Below are 12,751 nucleotides of genomic sequence, written 5' to 3' on the forward strand. Positions count from 1 at the left end.
TAGTCACGAGGAATTAAATAGAAACAAACGATTAATGAGTTAAGGGAAGACAGTGGAATTATCGTTGCCATGCTTGTTGATGATTACAAGTAAATGTTAACCATTTGTAAACTTTATTTTCCAGGAGAAAAGGGCTTTCATTATCTTTTACAGATGTTCCCGTGTATGTGGTCTTAGGAAGAGATGTTAGTTACATTTGGCAGTTTGATAAGTATGAAAATATACGGAGTAGGCAGTGAAGGGAGCTACCAACTAACACAAGGCCTGGCCATTTTTTTGTTTTGTTTATCATATGGTTTGCAAATAACCACACAATACACTTGTTATGTACATTGGGTAGTGGTGTTAAAACATGTTTGACTCATTAAGTGGACTATTTAATTTAGTTGAGGGGGTTTTCACGGGTTAGAAATTATATGTCTTAAAGGGACAAGTTTTATTTTCTAAGTGAGTTTTAATGAAACTTGATTTATTTTGATAATAACTGTAATGAAGTCTTACTGTACACTGGGGATACGATATGTATGAAATGTTTTGACTGTTGTTAAGGATTAGTCTACTATAAAATGAAGCACTTCTTTGAAGGATTTGATTGACCTCTGACCTCTGTCCTGACTTTCTAGTGTGATTTGATCACCCACACTGGAAAACCGAGAGACATAGGATGAGGAATTTAAGGTAATTTATTATACCGCGTTGAGGGTTATATAATCAATGATAATTATGAAGAAGTTTATAATTTGGCAATAGTCCTATATATATGATTCGGACCATGACAAGGACAGGGAGAGAGTGCTATCCCTGAATGATGGATACCTGTCGCTAGTCAATTTTACTATTCTTGAATTACCTTATGGGATACAATTAAGTTAAGGTATTATCAAAGGTTGTCATTTTAATTTAATATTTTGGTTTAACATGCAATGTTGTTGTTTTGTTTTTTGAACGCATGAATCACGATGTGAGTCATGTGTCCAAAGGGGGGAAGTACTGGTCAAATGGGCCTTTTTGGTAAATAGGCAAATTGTATTAAGAATATGAGCAGTAGTAATTAATGTGTTATGGGTTAGATTAAATGTTTTATGTGCAAGTGTATTTGTGGTAGGAGGCAGGTTGTAGAGGAGGCCTGTCTATGAAACTAGTGGACTACAATGAGCTGTAAGGATGTGCACTTCCTAATCTCAAGGCTTCTCCTGACTGATAAGAAGACATGGTATAGTAGCATACTGTGTATCACCTAACAATGTTTTTAAGACTTTGTTCCCACGGGTGAAGGCAAATCTGCCCAACCTAGCAGGAGAATCTGAGCATTTTCTGCACCCTGGAGGCTTTGTGGCGGTAAAGGATTACAGGAGGTCAGTACTAGGTGTTGCTGGCTACTTCGATGGAGGGGAAAGTAACAGAGACAGATACCTAGATCCAGGTGTCTCACTGTAGGAGAGGTCCAACCCCAGAAGAGGATAATTGTTTTCTTTTGTGTCTGTCTGTGTGTCTTTGCAGCAGTGACTCTCAGCTTCCCTATTGGTACGCTGCCAGAAGGACACACTCCACAGACCGATGTTGGTGGATTGAGAGGGACTCTACCTGATCGGAGACCCTAGTGACGGAAGAAGATTCCGAGCTAAAAAGGGCCCATACATCGTCATCCAGGCTACACCAACGGCTGTATGGATAGAGGGGAGATCGACCTGGTATCATCTAAACCACTGTACCAGAGTACCATGAGGAAACCGCCGACCTAGAGATGAGGGAGATAAGGATGACAATGGGAAGGCTACTGATGAGCTACATGCTCTGGCTGATTCGATAGGGTGATAAGGAGAGTGTATTAGTAAAAATTGGTAAAAACATAATAAATTGTCATATAGTCAATGCTTACATGGATTTCTTGGATTAGAAATTAACTCAGCTACTGTTATGATCTGTCCTCTCTCGAGGTAACTACAGATGGTGTCTGGAATGCATAGCAGGGATAATTCGGTCAAGAACGGTGTGAACCTAAAAAAAAACGTCTAAACCGGCTGAAGATGAGCAACAAAGGCGTTGAAGACGTTACTGTACAGCACCACTTCTACCTGCAACCGATGTACAACATCCAATGGAAGCTATCAACTGTTTTTTATCTCATGCTTTTCTCGCTGGAGTGTGTCTCGCTGGAGTGTGACAGGAGTCCATGTGGAGTGTGACAGGAGTCCATGTGGAGTGTGACAGGAGTCCACGGGGAGTGAGGATGGAGAGAGATCCGTTCAAATACAACATTTCTCATGTTGTTGGTATACTGGTTGGCAAATGGACGAGACAGAATGGGGGGTAGAGATGGTAGCTGCTCGGATGAGACATTGAAATTGGGACATTGTTATGGGCAATTCAAGTTGAAATATAAAGCTACCTGAAGAACATAATGAAATGCCAGAAGATTGAGTGCCGGGGAAGGACTGGGGTTGGTCAGCTGTGTCTATAATTAATTTGGACTTCTCTAAATTTGATAATTTGGGTATGAGGTTGATGTAGAAGGTATATACACTGCTAAATTTATAGTAATTTGGACTAAGAATGCATTGTGATAATGATCTGTAGTTATTCTCGTGATGAGGAAGGTAATACGAGAATTATGGATAGTTATACTGTATGTTAATATAAATGTACATTCTGCCAGTCTCATGGGTGCTAAGTTGAGGGTTTTAACTTTGAGTGATAGGACCAATGTGAATCACTAAGAATTGTCATTCTAAATTTGTTTTAGGATAATTAATTGGATTACAGTTATGAGTTGTAAGCTTACTTATGGATTTGAGTAAGTTATTAATATGTTCATAACTAAAGATGTTGACACTGCTATTAATGCATTAGATATTGATAGTTATACTACTTGTAATATGGGTAAAGAAGTTATGTGAGCTAAAGATGTTGAAACTATTCTCAGCATGCCCTGGTAGTGCTGGTACAATCGCAAGATAAATGTCTTAAATATATATTATGGTTAAAATAACGCTACATTAGTTTTAATGTGTTAGGATACACTTATATGATTTATTTAGAATATACATTTTTTTATATTACTGTTTGGAAGATATAAGGTTGATGCAAGGAGTGTGTCTTATATCAGGAACATGTTGAATTTTTATGTTGCAGTATTCATATAGTAGTAACTATATATGTTTGAAGTATTGGGATGTATTGATATGAGACCTATGAGGGATTGATGTGTATTTTTACATTGAAAGGTTTAGATGAGTACATACAGTGGGGGGGGAAAGTATTTAGTCAGCCACCAATTGTGCAAGTTCTCCCACTTAAAAAGATGAGAGAGGCCTGTAATTTTCATCATAGATACACATCAACTATGACAGACAAATTGAGATTTTCTTTCTCCAGAAAATCACATTGTAGGATTTTTTTATGAATTTATTTGCAAATTATGGTGGAAAATAAGTATTTGGTCACCTACAAACAAGCAAGATTACTGGCTCTCACAGACCTGTAACTACTTCTTTAAGAGGCTCCTCTGTCCTCCACTCGTTACCTGTATTAATGGCACCTGTTTGAACTTGTTATCAGTATAAAAGACACCTGTCCACAACCTCAAACAGTCACACTCCAAGCTCCACTATGGCCAAGACCAAAGAACTGTCAAAGGACACCAGAAACAAAATTGTAGACCTGCACCAGGCTGGGAAGACTGAATCTGCAATAGGTAAGCAGCTTGGTTTGAAGAAATCAACTGTGGGAGCAATTATTAGGAAATGGAAGACATACCAGACCACTGATAATCTCCCTCGATCTGGGGCGCCACGCAAGATCTCACCCCGTGGGGTCAAAATGATCACAAGAACGGTGAGCAAAAATCCCAGAACCACACGGGGGGACCTAGTGAATGACCTGCAGAGAGCTGGGACCAAAGTAACAAAGCCTACCATCAGTAACACACTACGCCGCCAGGGACTCAAATTCTGCAGTGCCAGACGTGTCCCCCTGCTTAAGCCAGTACATGTCCAGGCCCGTCTGAAGTTTGCTAGAGTGCATTTGGATGATCCAGAAGAGGATTGGGAGAATGTCATATGGTCAGATGAAACCAAAATAGAACTTTTTGGTAAAAACTCAACTCGTCGTGTTTGGAGGACAAAGAATGCTGAGTTGCATCCAAAGAACACCATACCTACTGTGAAGCATGGGGGTGGAAACATCTGTTTTTCTGCAAAGGGACCAGGACGACTGATCCGTGTAAAGGAAAGAATGAATGGGGCCATGTATCGTGAGATTTTGAGTGAAAACCTCCTTCCATCAGCAAGGGCATTGAAGATGAAACGTGGCTGGGTTTTTCAGCATGACAATGATCCCAAACACACCGCCCGGGCAACGAAGGAGTGGCTTCGTAAGAAGCATTTCAAGGCCCTGGAGTGGCCTAGCCAGTCTCCAGATCTCAACCCCATAGAAAATCTTTGGAGGGAGTTGAAAGTCCGTGTTGCCCAGCGACAGCCCCAAAACATCACTGCTCTAGAGGAGATCTGCATGGAGGAATGGGCCAAAATACCAGCAACAGTGTGTGAAAACCTATTAGAAAACGTTTGACCTGTGTCTTTGCCAACAAAGGGTTTGTAACAAAGTATTGAGAAACTTTTTTTATTGACCAAATACTTATTTTCCACCATAATTTGCAAATAAATTCATTAAAAAATCATACAATGTGATTTCCTGGATTTTTTTTTCTCATTTTGTCTGTCATAGTTGACGTGTACCTATGATGAAAATTACAGGCCTCTCTCATCTTTTTAAGTGGGAGAACTTGCACAATTGGTGGCTGACTAAATACTTTTTTTCGCCACTGTATGTGGCGCTAAGCAAGAACTTAATTGGTTCATCTCACTGGGTTTGGGGTGTGAAAGAGGAATGTTTGTTTTCTATCTTTATCTGATCTGACCTAGGGTTGAATTCCTCACTCCTAACTAATCCAAGGCTGTCCTGATTTATCAGTGACTGAAACCAGAGTGTTATCCTTTGTATCTCTCCTCAGGCATATTATGGAAACATAGTCAGGGTTGAACAGAGTTGAACATGGTACCTATTAACAGTCTTGGGTTTTCAAGCAATTGGGTCTGAAATGGCACTCATTAGACAATATGCAATTGTTAACCGCATAGCATTGGATGCTATTACAAGAGCTAAAGGGGGAGTGTATGCGATTATAGGGGGAGATGCATGTTGTACATACTTGCCATCAGAATAGGAAGGATTTGGGAATTTAACTAAAGCTATGGGAAATATTAGAGAAATACAGGATGGAATTAACAATACGAAAAGAGATTCAAAAATATTAGGGGGATATAGCAATTTGGATGCTGTTGAAGTATTTTCTAGGGTTTTTAGTGGTAATTCAATAGGAACATGGATGGCAAGCATTCTAGGTCCCCTAGTGGCCATATTAATTATTGTAGCCATAGTTAAGAGGTGTTTTCCCATATTTCAGGGATTGATTTTGAGATCTGTACAAACAATTACTAACATGCCAGTGATTACAGCTAGAGATGTATCAGTCAATATTAATGCAAGGAGGGAAAGTACAAATTCTTCATCTATAGATGTGACCAGAGAAAAGCTTGGGGTTCCTCTGAATCAAGACAATGAAGAATTAAGTTTTTATTGGGATATGTTCATATACAGTGGGGAGAACAAGTATTTGATACACTGCCGATTTTGCAGGTTTTCCTACTTACAAAGCATGTAGAGGTCTGTAATTTTTATCATAGGTACACTTCAACTGTGAGAGACGGAATCTAAAACAAAAATCCAGAAAATCACATTGTATGATTTTTAAGTAATTAATTAGCATTTTATTCAATGACATAAGTATTTGATACATCAGAAAAGCAGAACTTAATATTTGGTACAGAAACCTTTGCTTGCAATTACAGAGATCATACGTTTCCTGTAGGTCTTGACCAGGTTTGCACACACTGCAGCAGGGATTTTGGCCGACTCCTTCATACAGACCTTCTCCAGATCCTTCAGGTTTCGGGGCTGTCGCTGGGCAATACGGACTTTCAGCTCCCTCCAAAGATTTTCTATTGGGTTCAGGTCTGGAGACTGGCTAGGCCACTCCAGGACCTTGAGATGCTTCTTACGGAGCCACTCCTTAGTTGCCCTGGCTGTGTGTTTCGGGTCGTTGTCATGCTGGAAGACCCAGCCACGACCCATCTTCAATGCTCTCACTGAGGGAAGGAGGTTGTTGGCCAAGATCTTGCGATACATGGCCCCATCCATCCTCCCCTCAATACGGTGCAGTCGTCCTGTCCCCTTTGCAGAAAAGCATCCCCAAAGAATGATGTTTCCACCTCCATGCTTCATGGTTGGGATGGTGTTCTTGGGGTTCTTCTTCCTCCAAACACGGCGAGTGGAGTTTAGACCAAAAAGCTCTATTTTTGTCTCATCAGACCACTTGACCTTCTCCCATTCCTCTTCTGGATCATCCCGATGGGCATTGGCAAACTTCAGACGGGCCTGGACATGTGCTGGCATGAGCAGGGGGACCGTGCGTGCGCTGCAGGATTTTAATCCATGACGGCGTAGTGTGTTACTAATGGTTTTCTTTGAGACTGTGGTCCCAGCTCTCTTCAGGTCATTGACCAGGTCCTGCCGTGTAGTTTTGGGCTGATCCCTCACCTTCCTCATGATCATTGATGCCCCACGAGGTGAGATCTTGCATGGAGCCCCAGACCAATTGTGATTGACCATCATCTTGAACTTCTTCCATTTTCGAATAATTGCGCCAACAGTTGTTGCCTTCTCACCAAGCTGTTTGCCTATTGTCCTGTAGCCCATCCCAGCCTTGTGCAGGTCTACAACTGTATCCCTGATGTCCTTACACAGCTCTCTGGTCTTGGCCATTGTGGAGAGGTTGGAGTCTGTTTGATTGAGTGTGTGGACAGGTGTCTTTTATACAGGTAACGAGTTCAAACAGGTGCAGTTAATACAGGTAATGAGTGGAGAACAGGAGGGCTTCTTAAAGAAAAACTAACAGGTCTGTGAGAGCCGGAATTCTTACTGGTTGGTAGGTGATCAAATACTTATGTCATGCAATAAAATGCAAGTTAATTACTTTAAAATCATACAATGTGATTTTCTGGATTTTTGTTTTAGATTCCGTCTCTCACAGTTGAAGTGTACCTATGATAAAAATTACAGACCTCTACATGCTTTGTAAGTAGGAAAACCTGCAAAATCGGCAGTGTATCAAATACTTGTTCTACCCACTGTACCTATATTGTAGTTTACATGTAACTTAGAAATTGTCATGAATCAATGTATCTGGTTGGATGATGTCATGATGTTCAACATTCATTTTATGTATGTTTTTCTTGTATGGTCTATGTGGGATTTTTCCTTATGTATAATTGAGGTTTTGCCTACATAGATATTAAGCGTGAATATAGTAGTTAATCGTATCGATCTTTTACTCAGACTGAGTCCATAGAGGTTTGATTGTGCATGAGCTAGGTGACTGAGAATGTATACCTTTGTTGATTACATATATTGAGAATCTGGTTGGATTCAGGTATAGAAAGTAGAGGGGGATGAATTCTCAGTTATCTAGCTTAGTTTAGGCTTTAAACATATATCTATACTACTGATTGGGGAAAATTTTAGTTGATATGAAGTTTTATGTGAATTGTTGGGTTTAAGTAAGGTTAGACAAGGGGAATTTTACATACAACAAAATAAAAATAAATGGTGGATTGATATAACGTCTTGTCATAGTGTTGTATGAACAAAGTTAAATCTGTTAGATAGGGCGGCAGGTAGCTTAGTGGTTAAGAGCGTTGTGCCAGTAACCGAAAGGTCGCTGGTTCTAATCCCCGAGCCGACTAGGTGAAAAATCTGTCGATGTGCCCTTGAGCAAGGCACTTAACCCTAATTGCTCTTGTAAGTCGCTCTGGATAAGAGCGTCTGCTAAATGACCAATTATTATTAATTAATTATTATTTATTTTAGGTAACTCTTGGTGCCACAGAGTCTGAATGCTAAGGATTCCATTATGTCGAGGGAGCTTACTAGGGTTTATTTTAGAATGATTGATAGATGGAATATACTGACTTGGGTACAGGGTGATACCATCAGAGTGGGGGGTGCCCACTGAAGGTTACCAGATGTTGTTGAAGAAACGTGTAACATTAAGTATATAAACTGAGAGATTTCCTTTGTCCAGAGTTCGGATGACGAGGGAAAGCACGTGCCATTTGTTATACGAACCCGGTACCGTATCTATTAAATAATTTGCATCAACTCTCCATCTAAGTGTTAAATATCTTCTTGCATCATGAATTACTTGATACCAGAAAACTCGTCATAACAACTGCGCAGTGTACATTTTTACTCAAATGTTTTGCAAGGCAGCCATATCTGCCACCTGTAGAAGGTCTTTAAACTGAAACCCCCTAGGCTTTGATCACATTCAGACACAGCTGGACTGAAGGAGTAGTGGACTGAGCAGAGAGAGGACAATGGAGCCTGTTCATAGCACAGTGTTATCACAAGAGCAGCTTTGCGTCGGCCATGACTCAGTCAGCACCCACCAGCCACCACATCAACTGGCAAAGCAGCTAGATAATATAGCTACTGCATCATGCTTAATATAACTAATTCTGAGGAAATCATGATCTAACCTTCCTTCCACTTTTACGTCAATCTACTTCACTTTTGACAAGGCCTGCCAATGAATGAAGGTGAACTTGCCAATAACACCCACATCCACACGACAAGTGCAAGCACACAAAGATAAGGCCACTTTCACTCATCTGAAACCAGTGGAGGCTCCACAGAGGAGGAAGGGGAGGACCATCCTCTTCAGTGAATTTCATAAAAATTAAAATGGTAAAACATTAAAAAGTTATCTTTTTTAGATGAAACTATACTAAATATAATCACGTCACCAAATAACTGATTAAAACACACTATTTTGCAAAGAAGGTCTCCAGTATCCTCAACAGCACTCTATTGAGGAGCAACATGGTGTAGCCGGAGGACAGCTAGCTTCCGTCTTCCTCTGGGTACATTGACTTCAATACAAAACCTATGAGGCTCATGGTTCTCACCCCCTTCCATAGACTTACACAGTAATTATGACGTCCTCCAGCCTATCAGAGCTCTTGTAGCATAAACTGACATGTTGTCCACCCAATCAAAGGATCAGAGAATTAATCTAGTACTGAAAGCATAACCTACAGCTAGCTAGCACTGCAGTGTATAAAATGTGGTGAGTAGTTGACTCAAAGAGAGAAAGACGATAGTTGAAGAGTTTTGAACAAATTAATTTATTCCAAAATGAAGGAAAAGCAAGAGAGAAATAGAGAGAGACTGTCATTTGCAGCTAGCTAGTTTAGAGTACTGAAACACCCTGCTCAAACAGCTGGCTATGACTTTCCAACACAACACTGGAACTCTTCCAAGTCAAGGTAAGCCTTTGGTATTACTAATGTATTGCCACCGGGGCCCGCCGGTGTAACTGCTTACTGACTGTACACTAACGTTACTGCACGATTGTAGCGGGTTTACTAACGTGTTAGTTCTATTAGCTATGCTGACTATGACGTTACTTTAGCTAATATGGTGACAACGATGTAGGCAGTTTGTAGAGGTTTGGCTTTGAAAGGCTTTTTTGCCTGGTCACATACAGCTGATTTGTGGTGCATTGAAGTCCACAAGCGATGGGAAGAGAAGGAATACAATGTGGCTGTTATGAGCGTGAAATCTTTACCCGTGATCAGGGGTGTATTCATTCCGCCGATTCTGTTGAAAAAAGTTTCTTAAACGGCACAAAATGGGGATAAACATACCTGAATTTGTCCAATAGAATCTCTCGTTTGCAACTGTTGGACTAATGATTACACCCTATATCAGCTAGATGCAGGCAAGAGTATGCAAGGCGGTATTGAATGTCACTGTCGGTCACCTCAAATTTGTCTCACGACCTGTGTGCACCTACGTTGTAAACGAGGCTAGGTTGTAGCAACCTCATGAGGGGTATAGTAAAAATTTGAGTATCATGTAGTAGCCTAAACCTATCGCTGTTACATTGAACTGGAATAATGGAATATGAATGAGAGTCATCCAATATGCTGCAATAGAAATAAGACCATGCTCATGAAAAAAAATCATCCCACTTGATTTGATTTCAAATAGGATATATTGGTAGTAGTCATCTGGAGGTCGCCGTGATACAGTCTACACTGCTCAATGGGGAGAGTTTGCGCTGCAAGCCGACAACACGGGGCACAGTGTCCTTTGCTCCCACTTGTCGCTGTAAGGAGAGGTAGCTAGATATTGTAGCCAATATCAGGCCAGGGTGACAGGTAAAGCACATTTATTATAGTGATTTTCACTATAACTACGGCATTAACGTCTAACTTTACTTTTTTACTCTGTTACTTTTTTTTACGTTTACTCTGATAAAACAATGATTCCCAATTTTGGCAGAGAAGTTCCAAATTCTTTCAAATTCTTGAAGTTTCTAGCCACAAGCCTAAACTAGCTAGCTGGGAAGGGCTCATCAGGACAACTGACTGAACTGAACTGACAATCTGTTTGTCTCCACTCCACTCTCGCTGCACAACAAACGTAATCAATTTAGGCACCGGGCATGTCCGTGTAGCAGCAACCACAGCAGACATTTTGGAATGGCAGTGTCAGCCAAATCAGCTCCTTTGTTGTTCAACGCCATGTGTCATTCCATAATGGCTGCTGTGGCTTCTGCCATCTAGCACAAGGACGAAAACTGCAGTTTACTTAAAAACTAGCAGTCATTCAATCTTCTTGGTGTGACAGTTGGGATAATGGGAATATTCAGAGTACAGCGCATTTCTCATCCATGGATTGAGGGAACTTTTTCCAAGACATATCTTGCGCTGGCTCTGTGGTGTCTTAGGGTGTTTTCACACTTGGTCCCTTTCAGACAATTTTGGGGAACTCAGTGTGAGATAAAGAACTCAGACACGCCAAAAGAACTCGGACCCCTCAAAAGAGACCCCGAAGCGAACCGAACTGAGACAATCTCGAGAGGTGTTCTGAGTTCGGTTCACTTGAAGTCTGTGGTTCGGTTCCCTCTTTTAGTGCAATGTGAACACAACAAACTCTCCAGGTTCACTTCTAATTTATTTACACCAAGCACTATAGGCTACTGCAACACCATTTCCCCTGCCATAGGCCCCTCACATTAGTCCCACAACCTAAAAAAAAATATGATGTGCAGGTTGGCGGTATAATTTTGAGTACACATTTTTCAATTAAAGCATTATTTAATCTGCAATTATTCTTCTGCCATTTATCCTGTTACCAGTCATTTTTACATGTAAATATTATATTGATTTTTATTAGTATGTCTTATTTTGTAACTAAATGTAAACTATTAGCTTCCAAAATGTATGCAGGTACATTCCTGGCTGTCCGATAACAGGTTCTGATGGTATGACTTGTCCTGCACTGTGTATTTACCCAGAGTCCATTGAGTGAATGTTGGAAAAAGGTCTTGGTTCCTTTCGGAACATAGCCATGTGAATGCAAAGATGTTGAAGTGAGCTGTCAAGAAAGCTGAGTCCTCATTCAAAGGCAAGGGCAGTGTGAATACAAAGATAACTGAGATATTTTGCTTTATTTCACCCAATAGTTCACTTTAAAGAGGACTGAGATTGTTTATTTTAAAGAGGACTACATCTGAAAACAACCTTAAATTACACAGGAAGCCTGTATGACGCTAGTGCAGCTGTATACAAGCGGGCCGGATCTGCTGGCTAGATAGCTAACTAAACAGCTTAACTAAAGACTGCTAGCTAAGTAGCTAGCTAACCTATGCTAACAATCGTGACAAATTCAGCAAGCAATCGAGGAGGGGTTTGTTACAATGCAAACTGGACCTGACGTTTTGATACTGTAACCATGCCATAGTCATGGGGGACCGAACCACGAGTGCACCGGGGGAAAACAATAACACAACACGCCTCCTGCTGCTACCTAACGTTAGCTGCTAGTTTGTCCATCATGCACACATTACTAGTTAACTAGCTAGCTATAAGCATAGCTAGCTGCTAGCTAACGTGATAATAATCCGTGATCTATCCGTTCATCAGTCCTAGTCCAAAACCATGGCAATACAATGCACATGCAGCCATGCCATAACATGTATACAAGTCTTACCTTTAGAGTAAAGAGATTTGGGGGAATTAAGGTCGAGATCCGCGCTGAGTAGAGATATAAAATCAGAGGGCATCGCAGCGCTTCATGGAGGGAGGCGAAGCAGACGCCCTCTACTATATGGATCAGAACGAAGCCAGCCAGCTAACGTTAGTGAGCAATGAACCAAAAAAATATGTCTGGGGCAAATAAAGTGTTAAGCAACAAAAGTTTAATAGCCACAGATAACCGTTCGTTATGTTGTCTTTTATGCCCAGACTCGCAGTTGCTATGCTAATGCCGCGTTCACGTGTTATCGGAAATTCCTAGTTCCTACTGAGAAGGGGGTAGATGAAGCCCAATATGGCGACCGGAGTATAGATACACACGGCGAGGCGTGGCTTAACGTGACCACGCCCCCAAGAAGGGTACAGACATAGGGTACTCCCTTCACTCTCATGTAATTAGCCTAACTTTTGCATCATCCTGAGCAAACTACTGACACTTTTTTGTTATTTCAATAAACGTTTTCAGCAGCATCAGGTGTCATTAACATACTTGGCTGTCACAACAACAAATTATTTGCATGATACTT

The 12,751-nt window shown here is 40.9% G+C and overlaps 1 protein-coding gene across 1 annotated transcript in view; it reads right to left on the bottom strand.

Annotated features, from left to right (window-relative positions):
- The window catches only part of LOC311137216 (nuclear factor of activated T-cells 5-like), a 42,618-nt gene extending 30,324 nt beyond the window's left edge, over positions 1-12,294 (bottom strand). Inside the window, exon 1 of the mRNA XM_084171585.1 lies at positions 12,181-12,294. Within this exon, the coding sequence (XP_084027711.1) occupies positions 12,181-12,253 (73 nt within the window). The 5' untranslated portion in view covers positions 12,254-12,294. The remainder of the gene's footprint in view (positions 1-12,180) is intronic.
- Between the last annotated feature and the right edge of the window lie 457 nt (positions 12,295-12,751).

This window comes from Coregonus lavaretus (genome assembly GCF_964263955.1).
Source record: "Coregonus lavaretus genome assembly, chromosome: 11".
Lineage (NCBI taxonomy): Eukaryota > Metazoa > Chordata > Actinopteri > Salmoniformes > Salmonidae > Coregonus > Coregonus lavaretus.